Source organism: Varroa destructor, unplaced genomic scaffold (assembly GCF_002443255.2).
Source record: "Varroa destructor unplaced genomic scaffold, Vdes_3.0 BEIS01000005.1, whole genome shotgun sequence".
NCBI classification, from domain to species: domain Eukaryota; kingdom Metazoa; phylum Arthropoda; class Arachnida; order Mesostigmata; family Varroidae; genus Varroa; species Varroa destructor.
This window is the reverse complement of record NW_019211458.1, coordinates 32,969,429-32,986,585: the sequence shown is the minus strand read 5'-3', so window position 1 is coordinate 32,986,585 and position 17,157 is coordinate 32,969,429. Positions and strand designations below refer to the sequence as shown.

General features: G+C 38.7%; 1 protein-coding gene across 10 annotated transcripts; it reads right to left on the bottom strand.

Moving 5' to 3' along the window:
* Position 1: 1 nt before the first annotated feature.
* On the bottom strand, positions 2-13,995 carry LOC111251439 (uncharacterized). Of its 10 annotated transcripts, none has more exons than XM_086989648.1 (9): positions 13,734-13,995; positions 11,721-12,081; positions 10,239-10,411; positions 9,596-9,652; positions 8,846-8,983; positions 5,851-5,943; positions 4,384-4,560; positions 2,405-3,351; positions 2-2,198 (listed from the first exon to the last, which is right to left on the bottom strand). In XM_086989648.1, exons 3-9 carry the CDS (start codon positions 10,346-10,348, stop codon positions 1,051-1,053), a joined length of 2,670 nt encoding a protein of 889 aa, XP_086845774.1. In that variant the 5' UTR covers positions 10,349-10,411; positions 11,721-12,081; positions 13,734-13,995; the 3' UTR covers positions 2-1,050. The 10 variants fall into 10 exon arrangements, with proteins under 10 accessions (XP_086845774.1, XP_086845769.1, XP_086845775.1 ...); XM_086989643.1 differs by lacking the exons at positions 11,721-12,081; positions 13,734-13,995 and adding exons at positions 13,069-13,169; positions 13,345-13,646; XM_086989649.1 differs by lacking the exons at positions 11,721-12,081; positions 13,734-13,995 and adding exons at positions 13,069-13,169; positions 13,345-13,646 and having other exon boundaries at positions 10,239-10,400.
* Positions 13,996-17,157: the final 3,162 nt, after the last annotated feature.

Sequence of the window (17,157 nt, the reverse complement as noted above, 5' to 3'; positions counted from 1 at the left end):
GTTTTACATTTTTATTTATTTTTACTTATCTCTATCAACATTAGGCGATACTTTACTGTATCGAATATTTTCGAAGTACGCCCAGGTCCCTATGCGTTATCTACGCGTACAGTTGGCTCATTGCATCCCTTCAGCTCTATTCATATAGTAAGCAAGAAATTCATTAAGTACTATAGAATACGCTGTCTTCGTGAGCTATGTTTCGACACGTGGGGTCTGTGACTGAACGTACCAACGGTTATCACATACACAAAATGTACGAAGTGCTTATGTGCCGACGTGTCGCGTATTCTTAATTCGATAGGTATGATGGCACCGAGACTACTTGAACACATTGTTTACACTTATGGTTAGATATTGGGGACTAAATAGTTTGCTTTTTCAGGATAATTTATGACTAAGGACTTGCGAAAATAAATAATCCGTATCGTCTACGTAATCCCCTAACTAGACACTACAGATAGCCGCAATAAATGTAATGAATTTTTTTTATACTGAAGTGTGACAATATCTGCGAACTACTTGCAGAAGCTGTCCATTATGGAAAATTCGGTTGGTCTTAAGGATGTAACAAATTTATGCGCCTTTTACAACAGCGTCATGGCATTTCTTCGTCTCCAATCCAATGAATAAGCGGTACAGTGAACTGAATTTTATTGCGGCAGAAACTGTTAAGCCTTTTCTGATAGGCAACATCACTCGTCTCTACGATATCCTAAAGCCCTCCCTAGTGTGAAAATGAATAATCGCGTTAAACCAATAAGGAATTAGAGCATTTTGTGCCAAGGATCGTCACAATAAAAATATAAGAAAAATATAAAACTGATTTCTATCACTTGGTGAGACCGGCGACCAGAGCATTTCGTCTTGGGATCGGAGAGATGCCCCGAATAATCAGCCAGCTTGGCAGGACTCACCAGTTTTCGGTAGTTTTCAACTTAAAGTAGCGTTCATAGGATAGGCTGGTCGGGCAGCACATTTTTCGGAACGCCTTTTTGGAGCCGAAAAGCTTGCGCGGCGACGATGGCGGTAATAGCGGCAACATCGACATCACAGGATTTGAAGAAAACGCTGTAAGCAGGCCGCAGACGAAGTTGCTGGCCGATTTCGAAGATCCTCATAAAATCGTCTAATCAGCACGCGTTCAACTGTTTCCTTTTTATTCCTGGCTTTGTAGTTGATACTGTTTAGCAATTTTTTAAGGAGATACTCGATCCATAGGACGTTGGTACGCGGATGGAAACCAGCCCAGTTCGTTCCGATAATTTGAATCATCTCTTTATATACATCATATTGGAGTGAACCAGACTGTTGGAATATTTCGGGGAAACGCTCATTCAGGTTGCTGTATTGAACCCTTTTACGGTTATTCTCGTCAAGAAGGACGCATCGAGCTAGGCTAAAATCGATCATAGCCACACGGATGCCCCGAGTACACAACACTTTTGTAACGTCGCCGAAGTTTATCTTAATATAACTGTCTTCTGGCTCGACACGATTAACCAAAATATTTCCCCAGTGGCAATCACGATGCTCAAATTTCAATGCCTTTTCAGCTCCTGCTAAAGATATTAAGAGCTGGCCAAGGATCGACAGCGCATCCCGATAATCATCTAGTTGCCAATCGTCTTGGAGTGATATTCTGTAGTAGTCGAGGCTAATGCCAACATACTCCATTTCAATAAAAAGCCACTGAGTCAAGTTGCTATCTGTCAAGAACAGCGTATCAGGCATTTTTTCAAGAAGGGCTTTCAAGTGATCCGGCAGCCGGCCCTGCAGGAACTCACAGCCAAAGTACTCTGGAAAACCGGGAATAGCGTATTTACGCAAATTCGACAATTGACGAGCCACCCGAACTTCAACAAGAAGATTGCTTGAATCCTGATCCAGATTTTCGATGGGCACGAATTTAAGCACTCTGACCTCGGACGGCACCCGTGCCACTCGAGGCTTAACGCGGCGAATTACGACCACAAAGCCAAAGCCGCCCACTCCAGCAAGATGCAGAATTTCAATGTTATTGGCGCTTAGATAATTGCTCAGAGACCTAATGGGTTTCCTTGAAACAGTCTCGCGCAAAAACTCTTGCAGCGGACTAAGCGTGCTACAAGAATGAGCGAGCTGAGTATCTGAAGTATTGATCTCATCTGCCAGGGTGTCGCTAGAAAAACGGACTGAACGGGATCCTTGAGCAACGTCTGAAAACAGTGACGAATTGTCTATTAGTCGACAAAAGTAATAGTAATACTAGTATTTTTGACTTCAATGCTATGGATTCATGCAGTGTTTGATGTAACAAAGAAAATGTATATACACCCTTGCAAATAGATACAAGCAATCTGTCGCTCAGTAAATTAAATTCTACTCCTAACCTTTTTAGTAAATTAGGCCTTGGAGCACTTACCGTTTGTGGGCGTGGAGAATGAGCGTTGTTTAGGCTCTGCACTGATGTTCTTACCAATTGAACTTTCAAGTGACTGAATGGAAGGCCCTTCCACTGTAACTTCATGTTCAGATCTAACGAATTGCTCGCCACCAATGTTCTGGGCTTTCCCCCAATTTAAGTGTCTGTCTACGCTGCATTTGGTATTGGATACAGAAGGTTCATTATTAATGGCAGATGCAATTTTAGATCGAATTGACTGCTGATCGGATTTGGCCGTGCTTGTAGATACCGGCGACCTTTGAGCTTTCTTGGTAGCAACATCTTTAAGTCCAGAACTTATAGCCGGCATTGGGATAATGCACTCATGTGTTAACTCGGCCCCATTACCTGTTGGCGCCTTACTCAGTGAGTGCTCTTGACTAGTACTACCCAGTACTGCTTGATCGATGCGCAAATTAGCTAATTTTCCTGAGGTCCCAAGTCTCACCCGCCAACGGGCTTGCGGAAATTTTTTCATTTGCCACTGGTTTGTGTTTAACTCCTCAGGAGAAATTTCCAGGAGCACATATACCTCGCCACTAACCTGCTTAAGATTAGAATTCCTGGTGTTGAAAGCGTATATTATTTTGGCATCCATATCCAATGCTTCGCCTATAACGAGCTGCGCAGTCGAATAGGACCTTCGAGCGCATTTTGTATCGAGCAGCCATTCAGGGCACTGACTGTATCTCAGTGTGCTTCTCTTACGCGTCCTGCTCTCTGCGGACTTTTTCCTTGCGCCCAGACTTCTTTTTTTCTTATGTCCAAGACAGAAATCGATTGGTAGAAATAATGTTGAAGAGTCTCCAAGCATGTTAATGCAACTACGAATAAGTCTGTCTGCCCTTCGTTCGAACTTAACGTACTCAGTATCGATACCATCGCCTGCGCTGAATCGTTGTAATGAGTTTACCCGACGACGAATGCTAAAGAAATACAAAATGAGAGCAACCGTAAAACATTGGGGCTCATTTTCTTCAAGGGCTACTTCTTGTTTAGCTTTTGCTTGGATATCTACGTGTTAGAGGCCTAGGGCTAAGCTTTAAGGTCCGTTGAAAAAAAACCCTTCAATGTAAGTGATCGTAAATTGATTTTTGATTAAGCAATTTTCGTCCTGATACGGACCTTTACGTTCCAAACTTAATTCGGCTCGACGAAGGCACGGCACAGTATTCAAAAATTGACACAGACCAAAAGGGGACTGAAAAAAATAGAAATTTTTCTAATTAGTTCGCTGATAACTTTATTTTTTTAAAGACTTTGAATGTGATTTGTTCAATTAGACGGAAGGCTACACGGAGTGCACTTACTGCTTTTGGATGCCGAAAGTTTAAATTCAATTCAACCCTGTCATATTTTTAAAGTAACGACAGTGCCTTTTGCAGGATATTTAACTTTTTTACTGAGATGTATGGCCTTAGAAGTGATCAAAAAAGCATCACATCTAAAGTAAATCTATACGACCTGTTAGAATGCTGATTTCTATATAAAGATACCTCATGCAATAATTAGCTTCAAACTCCGCCTTAACGTAACTGCAATTTTTTTTTTTTTATCTAACCTTCGTAAAAAAACAACCAACGTTTCTTTCTCTTAATTTTTTCTTAAGAGGATCATACTAAACGGTTTATGACAATAGCAACTCATTCTGGATTAGAGTTTACATTTATGAAAAAGCCTCAGAATTAGGATTCTCACATCAAAATCATTAGCCCTGTTCGTACGTTGCAACTAAAGAGTGTGTACGGGACCTTTGCGGGTTATCGTAGCAACTCTCGCTAGAAACTTTTATTATAGAAATCTAGTGGCAGTTATTTTCCATAATCCTACGTAACTTCGTATCAGTACATACATAGTTATTACAGTTCTGAGCGAAGCCTTGCCTGAATTAATGATTGTATTGTCTGTAGAGCATACAATATGGATCATAAAAAGCAACAGAGTAGAATGATCTTTACCTTTTGCGGCTATCTGCGCCAATTTTAGCGGTAGGCGTTTCTTCAATGCTTGATGTTCGACGCGTGACAAACGAAGGAGTGTCGTCATTAGCGAAACTATAATGAAACTTCTTCCGGGGTCGAAGATTGAAGCTTTCCGAGCGTTTTTGAAGATTGCTTACTTCAGGTGTTCTTTGTCTAGCAAAAAATGACATCAGAACACATGAATCACGTTACAGTTGTATAATATATTATAATGGAGGTTGTAACAAAATATTTTCACAGAATGAAAGAATACACTTCAAGATTTCAAGGGGTCAATGCTTTTGTTAAGCATTCAACAGGCTACGGTAGACGAGGATACTTTAGATTTTACCGGGTTAGGATATAGACCTACCTATGTATGAACAGTTTCTGTTTAGAGCTGTTTTATTGCAATAAGCGGCCGGGCTGACGCTATCCAATTTCTAAAGCAAAATATTTCCAAGGGGCTTTTTAAATTATTAAGCTAATAAGTTAATTTTTACAGTTCTTGCACTCATATTTCATGGATCTAGTGAAACTTGTTGGAATTTTGAGTACACAGTGTACATAAAAACTTAATGTGATAGAGCTTTCAAGTTTAACCTGTTACAACATAATCTATTTAGTCAGTCATCAGACGGAAGAGCATTTGGTAAGAACGTTTAGTGTTGCTGGTACATCTTAACGTCCAATAGATAACGTACGGAGAACGTTGTAGATTTCTATTCAACCGAGTATGCGGAAAAAATGAAACTCGAAAGATATATAAATCGATCAAAATGGTCTTAAGCCTAACCCGAAACGTTTGTATCCAATGTAGTATTACTTAGCTTTATAATCAATAGAGTAACTTATATAATTATTGGAGTCCTAAGCTATTATCTGCGGACGCTCTGCGGAAGTGTTTCCATTAGTTTAAATAAGCTAAACGAACGGCATCTAGAGTACCTTGCCTGGTCCGACTCCGCCACACAGCCGTTTGTATTAACAAGAACGAGATCTATGCTATTCAATATACAGCGTTGCTTATTGATCAGAAGATGTATGAGATGACGGTAAAGTGCGTTGAATAAAAATATTTAAATAAATCGATCATGTTAGATCGGTTATAAATCAGCTTTTATGAGAATGCTTAAATACCGCAGACTAAAACGGTGACTTGGTCCCCATTTACCTTAAAACCTTGATGTGCAGCAAATATGCACACCTTCCGTAAGCGTTTAGGCCGTGTAATGTTTCCACGAGTACGGAGTGATAGTGGAATCCTGATTCCCATACGCAAAACGAAAAAACGTTTCTTTCTAACCAGGACCACGTCAACGGAACCAAAGTGGCAATTTTGTCAATTATTTTGTTTAACTATTGGTCGCAACAACAGACGATTTAACAAGTTGACACCTCTGTTGCTTTTTTTTATGTACATAAACGGAAACAAAAAAAACTCTTTACCAGAAAGCCGCTTACACGTAATCGAGATCTGTCGCAGCTTCTGATAGCAGGCTCTCATGACCCACAGCGAGACCCGCTGCGTCGTTGTAGGGGTTCTTCGAGTCAGATCTGTAAGTATAACGTAATACAACTAAGTCTGAAAAATGCCATAACATTTTAATAGAAGAAAATGTTCCGGAGTAGACAAATAAGAAAGATCGATAATGAACGCAGGAAAATCATGGCATCATTTTTCTCGAGGGAACGTTGTTTTTGTAATAGCAGTTTGTATTTAATTGATACAGAACAATATGCAATATATATTAGAAAGAGGCTTTCGATAGACATTGGTAGTGCGGTAACCACATAACACTGAAAGACTTGTTGAGTCGAGCAAAAAAGCCAGAACTCTCACTAATGAGTCGGTAGGATCTTTTTACGCTTCTAGAGAAGCCTTGAAGAAAGGATCATGCCGAGGGAAACGATTTATACTGATGCGTCACTATTAATATTATTTCGTTTCTGTCAGCAACCTCGTGAAAACATACATTGTAGAAGGGCATCTATCCTCACTGGCTTTGAAACGTTTTCTATTTGTTAATTAGCGTTTATTTGAGCTAAAGCTAGTCATTTTTTAATGTTAGCTTGTTGGTCTTGCGATAATCCTGTGTTCTATTGATTGTTAAACTTGCACTTTTGATATTTGCTACGATTATGGAATAATAATGGTCATCGTCATCAAATCTCACTATGTTTTATTTTACTTGATTGACGAATCCATTGACCAGTTGATATCCCGTTCGTGCAATTATATTGTTGGGTTCAATGCTTACCCAATAACTTACTTCACCTTAACATTCCTGTTGTGAATACTTGTAGGTACTAGGAACCCTTTTTCATTTGACTTGTAGATATATATCCATGATGTGGTGATGATGTCTTGGTACTGGCAGCAGTGCCTAGGAATATTGGTACGGACCGCATATATGTGTATATATATATATATATATATATATATATATATATATATATGCAAACCTATCTCATAGGGGCATCAAAACATTAGCGATAACTCAGCCGATATCTATCTCCAGTAACACTAATCATTTTGTTTATGTATGCAAAAGCATGTTCGGCTTAACGAGTTATTGCTAAGTGTAATAATGCCGACAATGGTACCATCATAAATTACCCCACCTTCTTTAGAGAAGAGCTTCAATTTAGAACTTGTGAACTGAGTTCCTTTGTTTGGTACGAGTATACGAGACAAACCGAAACGTGCGAACACATAGGTAGAGGGTGTTCTCTACAATCGATGACGTATCAATGATCGGTTCTTCCTATTTAGTAGCTGGCATTGCACCCACAACTTAAAGACAATGCTAGCGCGTACACGGTTCATCGCTGTCAATATGGATTCGTTCTTCTGGATAGTTCGGATATTCTCATAATGGCAACGTTTCTTTGGAAGAAATAGTAAGGTGGCAACGCATAAACTGGGGTATTTGGTAGTTCCTCTTATATCGTTGTAGATGTTTGGCTACTGTGCATATTTTTTTGCCACTGGCTTCAACTTGACAGGCCTAGAATAACCAACATATGACCACCTCGAAAAATGCCTTCCTTCTTTCGATCAGATCCACAATGCAGTTTATAGAAAATTCTCCTTGAGATATGTTGTGTAGCTTTGTGCTGGCCATACAACACCTGATTAGGACCGCTTAAATAGACTGATCAAACTGGACTTGTTCGGATTTAAATAGTCAACCAGGAGGTCAAATTGAGTTTTAGTTATATTATTAAGCGAAATTTAGAATTGCCGTCCCTTGAACTGCTTTGAAATATTTTCTCACTCATTACCAAAAGCAGTGACGGCGCATCTACATTGCCATATCCTACTGATCTCCTTTATTTAATAACGTATTTAGCTAGAAAGATTGCGTATCCCTTCGTAGGCGAACACTTGACATCGCGGGGCCGTTTTTATCTGCTACAAAAATAGATCTCGATACCTCATGAATATGAAATGATTTCCGTACAAACCTACTGGAAATCGTTTACATTCTCTCTGACGAGTATTTTGGTTACCTCTGCGTCGATCGCCTGAAGTAGACTGCGATCTGTTCTTTTTGAATCATAATCAAATAGATCCTGCGAAAGAGCCATTAATATGCCATATAGCGACCCATTGATCGCTAGGATAAATTTCGACTCTAGAAAAGGTCGAAAAATACCAGCTATCGATAAACAGGAACCAGATTCTGAGTTAAATGCCGTTGAACTCGACACGTAAATCTCGAATCGATACATTTCTATCCATAGACATGTCGTTTCTAGTTTTCGTAAACTGTATAAAGTTTTAATAATTTCAGCTTGTTTCATGGAACGTTCAATAGAATTGCAGGAGATCTAAGTTAAGACACCGTGGATTACTTCCATTGTCCTTAAATAATTTTCTGGTGCCTTTTCGTTCTGCCTGCTGCAAATGAAATGGACCCTGCTGAATAGAGTCGGATTTTTTTAATTGATAGCATAAACATGCGATAATGCCAAAAAGAAGTTACACGCGAAGATGTAGTTATTATATGTTGGATAATCTAATTTTTGTTTTAACCTCTTATGAGGTTTTGTTTATGTTATCGTAATGGTTCAATCGCTGCTCACGTACAATGTTGGCACCTTAACAACGTTCTTCGTAACTATCTAAATATCGACTTATAAATTGAGATAAAACGTACCAATTGTCATCCTCTAAAGTGGATATGGTTCATTCTGCGTTTTCTAGTTGTCTACTTAAATCACTTGCCTTAGCGTATGCAGAACAATTTTCCAGTGATAAATAATGTTTGGAAAAAAAAAGGCATTCTCCGCTAATTCTAGTAAATGTAAAGCTGATTTGAGAATTAACAGTTCTCGAAGTTCAAGAGCCGAGAAAAGGTCCAAGCACCTAGCCTGCAGGCGGGCCGAGACCAAAGAAGCATTCTCTAACGACAAGCTGATTTGCCAAGTTTAGATTTTTTTACCGACTGACCGTGTACTGTCCAAAACTGACGAAGCTGTCGATGCTTCATCTTTGGAAGGCAACTTGATCTCGATACCTTGTGCCGATTTTCGAGCCTTTAACTCACGGTCAACTGGCCTGTCATCTATTACGCTCTCCTTAAGCCCACTGAAAGTACCGAAAAAAGGCATAAATATGATTGCAGTAACGTGCAAACTACCTATACGATAAAGTAGTAGCTGCGTCTTCCTTGCTGGCGTTATGGCGGACAGCCCAATATTTCGGCTGAAGTACAGACTCGAACTGATTTGTAAAGCACTCAACAACAACAATTTTACGGTCGTTTATATTAAACGCACCTACTTTATGTCTCTGCCGAACATAATAACCTATTTCTTTTACACAGAGCTACCTCACAATCGAACGTAATTTAAGGAAATGTCTTGTTATTTTTCTGTGACAATTGTTGATCTTAGAAATACATAAGTTACTCAAAATCTTTCAAATGGAGATAAAACTGCCAACTGGACTTTATAAAAACGTGCTTCAATGCGACTAATACGTTAAACATTAATAGTATACCTAGCGACAAAAAAATCGTCTACATTGGAACTAAGCTGTCATAACTTGAATGTAGTATTTACGAATCTGATGCACTATTACCTATAATCGGAATAAATTAAGAATCCTATTAGCAGACCAAAATAATTATATATTACATATATGTATTATATATAATACAAACCAACTAAGCTAGGAAGACTGCTTCAGAGGACTTACTCTATTAGGCCTTCGTCGATTACGATCATAGCGGTTGCACAGGGGGACGTCGGTCGGCTAAAAACAACGCATATGAAATTGTACCGTCTAGTTATTTCAATAGAAAAATACTGCCATAGCCTTGAAACCGAACATTAATAAGAAATTAAATACAATATGCTAAGATACCGCCACGTATTTGTCTTGTATGAACCTTTTGAAGAGTTTGTTTACGGCAGTATTAAGCGCTCCGTCCTACGTCCACTGAACGGTCACTTTACAGAAGAAACTACTGTAATATACTACAGACGACCTAGCCTCCGATTTAGCTACAGTAGCAAAAAGCCGTGTAATGGAAAACAATTTTAGTTAAGGAGGCGCGGTGATCAGGTTTAGTTAGTCAGAAAAATCGAGGCAGATAAAATCTTTGGATCACCACATCGTTACCCTAGCGATATTTCCTACCCATTACGTTATTATGAATATAAATATATGGTGGACTTCTACGAACGACTAAAGATCTACGGCTGCTTTTGTTAACTGCTGCGCTCAACATTTTGGGCCTGAACGCTACCACCACGTTCGTTCTTTTTAGGTACGGTTTTGTCATGTGATTCAATTTGTTGCAGTAAATAGGTAAAAAACAACGCACGAGCTGACTAACCTGCCGATGCTGACATCTTCATCACTCCACACGTACCCTCCTGGAGGAGGTGGCTGTTCGACTTCGGAATTATCACTGTCGTATGATCGATTCGAAGAACTTCTATCCATGCTAATAATTTAGTATTTTTAAATCGACCGCAGAGATAATAGTCGTTCTAATCTGAAAGGAAACTGAATAACGGTTTCGACTTGTAATTTCGCAGAATAATTGAAAAAAAAAGTTTACACTACTATGACGCCCCATTTGCCATAGAATTTCTATTTGCGTCAGCCTGTCGAGTCTACCTCCATCACCCCAAACTAAATGTTCATGGATGCATATAAGTCGAGATTGAGTCTGAATGTCAGCGGCATAGCTTGACAGAGCTAACGCTCAGAAACCATATGAAGGCCGACAATCAAGGCCTCAGTTTGATTGATGAATTAACGTCATTTGTTACAATTTAGGTACTGCGTGTTCACTGTCGTAGCCTCATATACTGTTGAGTTTGTCTGTTCTAATAATAACAGTCGTATTCATGCGATAAAGCCTCCACTTGAACCTCTATAAAAGCCGACACGCTTGATGGTTATACCTTGCCGACTCAACAGTACTAGATAATATACACGCTACAAAGTTGTCGTTAAGATAAAATAAGCCGCCAAGACTTATTCTGAATCAGCTACTAAAAAGCAGGAGCAAAAAAAGCTCTAAGCACACATCCGGGGAACTTTGTAAAATCGGAAGTGATTTCGAAGAGCAAAACGAAAGTGCATTAAACCATGACACCAGGAAGAAAAGTGGCGGAAACCAAAGGTACATTTCTTCACATCAATTATTATGTATATACACACAAAATTGGACATCGTTTCAAACTAATGGAGAGCACGTTACCATCTGATAGATAAGTAATCAGTTTAGACAGCTATTGCCGTAGAAAACGACCAACCAATTCGAAATGACAGGTACAACATTTACCAAAACTTTGCCTTTTCGGAGCAGTAACACCTGTGCCCAAGCGGAATGAACGGCATATCCGAATACACCGTATATCATTGGACAGATCATTACACTAAGAAGATATAGTACGGCTAACGTGCAGTCTACAGAGAGCCGAAGAAACGAAACAGCAAATTTTCTACGAAGTGTACGTATTCAGGTGCAGATGGTTGGCCGCGACTAGAAAAGGATCAGAGCTAGGTCTTTTTTTTTGCCGAAATCAGCAACAACATGCGCACTACCATGCTCAGAAATGCCAAGTTTTGTAAAATAAAAACTAGACGTTTTCGACATAACTCATTTCTGCTGACTGCGGCTGATTGAGTTTGTGTTGACAACTTATCCGTGAACGATAGGAAGTGTTGATCCTAGCACCGGTATCAAAAAGCCAACCAATAATCATTGCTTCACAAAACTCGCCTTTACGTCTTTTATTGCAGCCTTCATCATAAATATATTTCATGCGCGTTCGCTCATATGATAGCTGGCATGAATCCTCACCGATTTGGCCATGCTAAACCGTTCATACGTAACTTCACAGTTGAGTTTCGTTATCTGCTCGAATTGCGTAGTTATGAGGTCGAGTATTTGAAGTCAGCGCCTCTAACGGTTGTATAGTATGGCTGATATCACGGTGCAAGTGTAATACACGAAGTAGACATTATACAGCGCCGTTACAGTTAGTTTCCCTTTCCACACCTTTTCTAGCTTAGTGGCGCCACTGTAATACCAATGTTGTATTGGCAAGTAAAAATTGAAATAGTGAAGCATCGATGAACCGATGTCGCACATACTTTCTTTCTGTTCGCGTTAATTGAAATCTCGTACTTCTAATTCCACCTAAGTTTTCTGATGCCATGCTCTAGGACAAATCAAAAATACACAGATAGAAACAGGCTCACTGTTAGAAATTTAGGTGCTTGTGTAGAACTCGAATGTACTATTATATCAATCAGGAAAATAAATAGTAGTCCTATGTTGTGTTGAGCTTATAACCTGTTTACGAGCCTCCTTGAAATAGCGTTGATGCTTTTGAGCGATCCGAGAATCTCGTTTGACGAATAGAAGTTGAAATCTGTTTTTGTCATTGTTATCTGTCAATTTCAGCATGAAGTTGTTTTGCTATAATGATAACCATATTTGTCAAGGCCCTGACAAGAGTCATCCGACACGTTCGTAGTGTAAATGCAGGTAACGGCTCCCGAGGAAATACTATATTGTGCATATAGAAAGAAGCTAGCTTCGTTAGCATTACATTGACAAAATTGTGCTGGTCATAGGAAGCATGGTACGATTGTCGCCCAATTCTAATATTACTTAATAAAATGAATTGACTTAATTCGGACAATGAGCTTCTAGTATGGCCATGGGAAATTCCAATCCGAACGAAAGAACTGCGCAGGATAAATTATCTTTAAGAGCAACTTCGGCGTCTTTCTGAGCACTGCCAACCACTGGTAAATACTAAAAAAATACAGTTAAAGCATCCTATAAAATATTCGAAATAAGGTAATACCATCGTCAATACAAACGGTACAAACGGGTCGGGAAGTGAGATTCGGTGTTTCAGATCTCTCAAACATAAACCGATGCAGAGTTGAGCTACTGTGATAGATATATAGCGATAGACAATTATAAAACAGCAATATAATATGAACCCTCAGGACTTTGTAATAATAAAATAGATAAAATAAACAGAAGGAAGCTAGTGCCAGCTAATAGGGGCGTACGTGGAGACAGCTTCAGTGGCTATAATTCACCATGTCTCTTTCCTATCATTCTATGCATCACTCTAACCGCGAGAATCCGTAAAACTCTTTATCGCTCGCGATAATGGAACGTTTCATACCTATCTAATCGCTAGAAGGTTCACTGACATCTAAAGGCGATGAGTTTTCAATGACATCTGTGGTAGATCCACAATTCCACATGTTCGGGTGCATCAGCTCTCTAACGAAAAACGCAGAGTTTTAATCAGTTTAAGCCTAACTCACATTCTCACAGCTCACCATTGCAAAGTATCAAACTCAGTCTAAAGATGTATTTAGATATTACATAAACTACAGGTGAATAGTCATCAAGCATGGTTCACGCCTAAGTTTGTCATCAAAACGCGATAATTTGCCTTTCTGCTGGATTAGTTGTCAGTACTTCATCGTGCAATACTTGCATGTACTATGCACTGCGCATCGAGCGAGTGTACACATGATGAAAGAGGGTCTTTATCTACGGCTGTTGATGCTGATAATTTACCAAACAGTATTTCACCTAGTGGCGCGTACTCGGAACAAAGAACTGTACTAGGAACAAACTTTCTATCGAAAAGATTCGTTTTTTTTTTTTAGAGTTTATTACATAGACAATGCTGAATCATCAAAGGCTTTCGACAGGATAAGCTAAGAATTGATTCAGTCCAGGCTAAATTGTAGATGATCGTTAACCATCCTTGAGCCAAATAGTCCTGAGGCAGAACGAACAAATCCGGATATGGCAGAAAACTATGCTAAAGCTCACCTCACGAACGACCTAATAATTATGTGCTTGGATTTCCGATGTTCAGTCCCGTCATATTGCCATTTGTGTGTTTTTTATTTAATATCTCCTACGCATCTATCGATCAAAAACATAAACAAACGCCGACTTTCCTGTGTTGTGTCAACATCCATACGAATTTATCAAACGTAGACACATTGATGCAGGATTTAAGCTGACGCAGAATAGGTAACACGAATTGCACGTGTAGCATATGAACCGGGCATGTTCCTCAACATACACAGTAGTTCACGCCGAACTATTATTAAATGTTAAACCTTTCACTACAGTTTTTTAAAAAGAGTTTAGTTGTAATAAAAGGCTAAGCAGTTGTAAACTTTTTGTCTACAAACTATTTGGCCCTAGCTAAACAATAGCTAGTGATATAGTAGCTCGAAAAGTGCTAGACCATAATCCCCGGGAGCTAAATCCGCGCCAGTTTCACTATTAAAGCACATGTTGAGCAAGCACATGCCCACGCAACAGTCATTTGCCCATTCGATAATGTATCGGCGCGGGTGATGCTGGTGTCCGCTTTGCTGACACCGCGTTCCTCTAAACAGGAAGAAGGTGGATGAAGTTGCCGCTGTCAACTCGTAGCCAATCAAATATATATTAAAATCTACAAAACGAACGAGCTCTTCATTTAAAGTCAAAAACATTAAGTCTATTGATTTTATCTTCCGCGCAAATTTTTCCTAAATGCTATTTTAGCGACACAGAAAATTAGTCGAAAATTCGATCAACAAACAGACAAAACTAGATTTTTAATCTTAACGTTAATTTGCTATTAGTCGTATTTAAGAAACAAAAGAAGTACAGATCGGCCTATACCTACATCCTAATGAACTTTTATCAAAAAATAGCGCGTTTATGTCATAATTAAACAACTATAACGGTTGATTTTATGCTAAACTGGCTGAGAGAAACAGCGGAACATAGATATAGGCATTTTTTACCGTGTTTAATGTCGATAAAAAATACTTTCAATTACTGTATCACCTTAAAGGTGTAATTAAGGAATATAACATACTTTCTCAGGTAAAGCTAATTGACGAAAAAAGGATTCGAACTTTGATAAGATACGAGTACGACAAAAGCAGACCTGAAATATGGTTCCATTGATAAGTGGGTCATTCTTCGGGCAATGCGTGAACACGGTAGCGATATTCTATACGCTTAGGATCTCGTCTGTACCGATAACTTGTTAACATAGTAAAATTACATCGTTTTAAGTATATTTGATTCTCCCAGCTACGTGGGTTATCCCCGTAATAACGTGATAAACATAAAATTACGTGGTGGTCAAAATTCAAATCCGGGAACAGAAGATTTGTTTCGTGCCTGAAGACAGCCGTATGAAGCAATGTTTAGCGGCTAAGGTACTGGACGTAAAAACTTTTTTTAGATATTTATGTTAGAACTTTGTGGAAAGTGTACGTTTTAGGTGTGAATAAAGTTACTTTTACTTTTATGATATCTTTTCCTAATGCTGTGTGATAAAAAAAAAAAGAAATATATATTGCGAGACTTAATTTATTGTGTTACGTTTCTCCTAAAATAGATCAAATATTTTTTCGTAGTTTTTCCATTTAATCTTTATTATATTCTTTCAAATGTCCAGTACCACGATCCGTTTTACTCAAACCATTGTTGAAAGCATGACTATATAACGCTGTTATTGATTATGATATGAACGATGTCGTCGACCCTGTGAAAGGAGCTAGTATGTTACTGACTGCTCTTCGAATAGCAAATACAAAATGAGGCTGCTGATGCTAGCTTAAGATTGAAAACAATGCTGTTTCTAAAGCCTGATTAGTATGCCGATTGTTAGTTATGGCTACCAGAATTGCATTGCGTCCCTATTTCGAAGGCCCATTTTCTATTCCAGTCTGTTCGCAAAGGCTCCACAACTCGCTGAATATTGCTAGATTATCATCTTCGTAGAGCAGTCCATCAATATTACCAGGCCGCTTTTGGATGATACGGCATCGATCATTAAAGAGTCACATTGAGTCACTGCAACGGCTTGATAAAATAGCTCGAGTTCTAATATACTATGATCCATTACGATCTAGTTATCTTTTGGTATATCTCTTGGTAATTCTAAAAAACCGAACGAACCACTCAACTTACCTGACTTAAAACGAATCTCGGTCCTTTCAATTATATTTGCTATTATTGCTTGAAGAATTGCATTATGCACTCAGCGTACCACAGAGATTCTTTTTGTTCTGACCTTTCAGACATTAATGATAAAGTCCTATCGTTAAATGAGATGCCTCTCCTAACAGCCTCAACCGGCCATCGATCCGCCGCCTTTCCTCTAACTATCATTTTCAATTTCAGCTTTGGGCAAGCGCAGAAACATCCCCAGATTTTAAATACATCTTTAAATTTTTGTGCCGGCAGCAGCAGGTTCATTTCAGCTCTATACTTTCTCTTATTAATATCCCGTTACACTTCCGATTTCTTCCTGTTGTAATGAAATCTCTAGCTTTGCGTACGTTTCTTTTTTTGTCAATTTTCGCAATGATTATGTTGGGAATTTGTCTGAAGTGTTCTGTAAGATTATTCGGGATAGCAGTCAACACCCGTGCTCTTTAGTCACGCTCCCTAAATGCGCTGCAATTCGTCTTGTCACAAACGGCATACAAAATTATAGTAATCACTATGAGTCCGGGTTTCAAATATGGATGTTGCATTTTCGTAGGTTTTTGACCTACGGAGGCCGCTAGGGCTATTTGTGCCAAATTATTACTATTATATGAAATATATATGCATATGTGAAACCTTTGCCTGAGGGGACTGCTCAGAATGGGTCTGTTAAGCACAAAGACGGCATCTTTGACCTAAAGGACGCATTTCGATTCGGTCGACCATTCAAGATTGATGAATATCTTCCTAAGGCACCTTTGAAGAAAGATTGCCGATAAACAACACGTGAGTTGGCTAAAAAATCAAATGCTACTGGTTACATGACTATAGATACTAGTATATAAAAGGGAACTGGCGTACTTTTATAATTTTTAAATGTACAGAGCATTCATTGTGAAATTAACAAAAGTCATATATAAATAATAGCTAAACATGCTTTACATTTTTGCTAAAAAAAATACTTGAAATACAAAAAGGTGAGCATTCCAGTATATTGAGATTGCTATATGGCTAAAGATGAAAAATCAACAATCATCAGTTTATAAAATGAAGTTATTATGTCGAAGATAGCTACAATTAAGCATTGGCCATAAGTACCACAAAGATTTAAATTAGTTCGAAGCATCTTTAATTCAGGCTGGGAGATCCTTAAATATCAAGTTCATTTTCATATCCTAAATCGGTGTCTCAAAAACATAAAAAGGAGCAGTTGCACCAGTGGACGCATTTTGAGATTGTCAAAAGA

Bases quoted from the DNA above. Each gene is read 5' to 3' on its own strand.
- LOC111251439 (XM_086989648.1), bottom strand. From the start codon at position 10,348: ATGGATAGAAGTTCTTCGAATCGATCATACGACAGTGATAATTCCGAA. The intron at 8,984-9,595 runs GTAAGTCCTCTG...CGGTACTTTCAG, and splicing joins ATCGACGAAGGCCTAATAGA to TGGGCTTAAGGAGAGCGTAA. The intron at 5,944-8,845 runs GTCAGTCGGTAA...TTATACTTACAG, and splicing joins TCAGTTTTGGACAGTACACG to ATCTGACTCGAAGAACCCCT.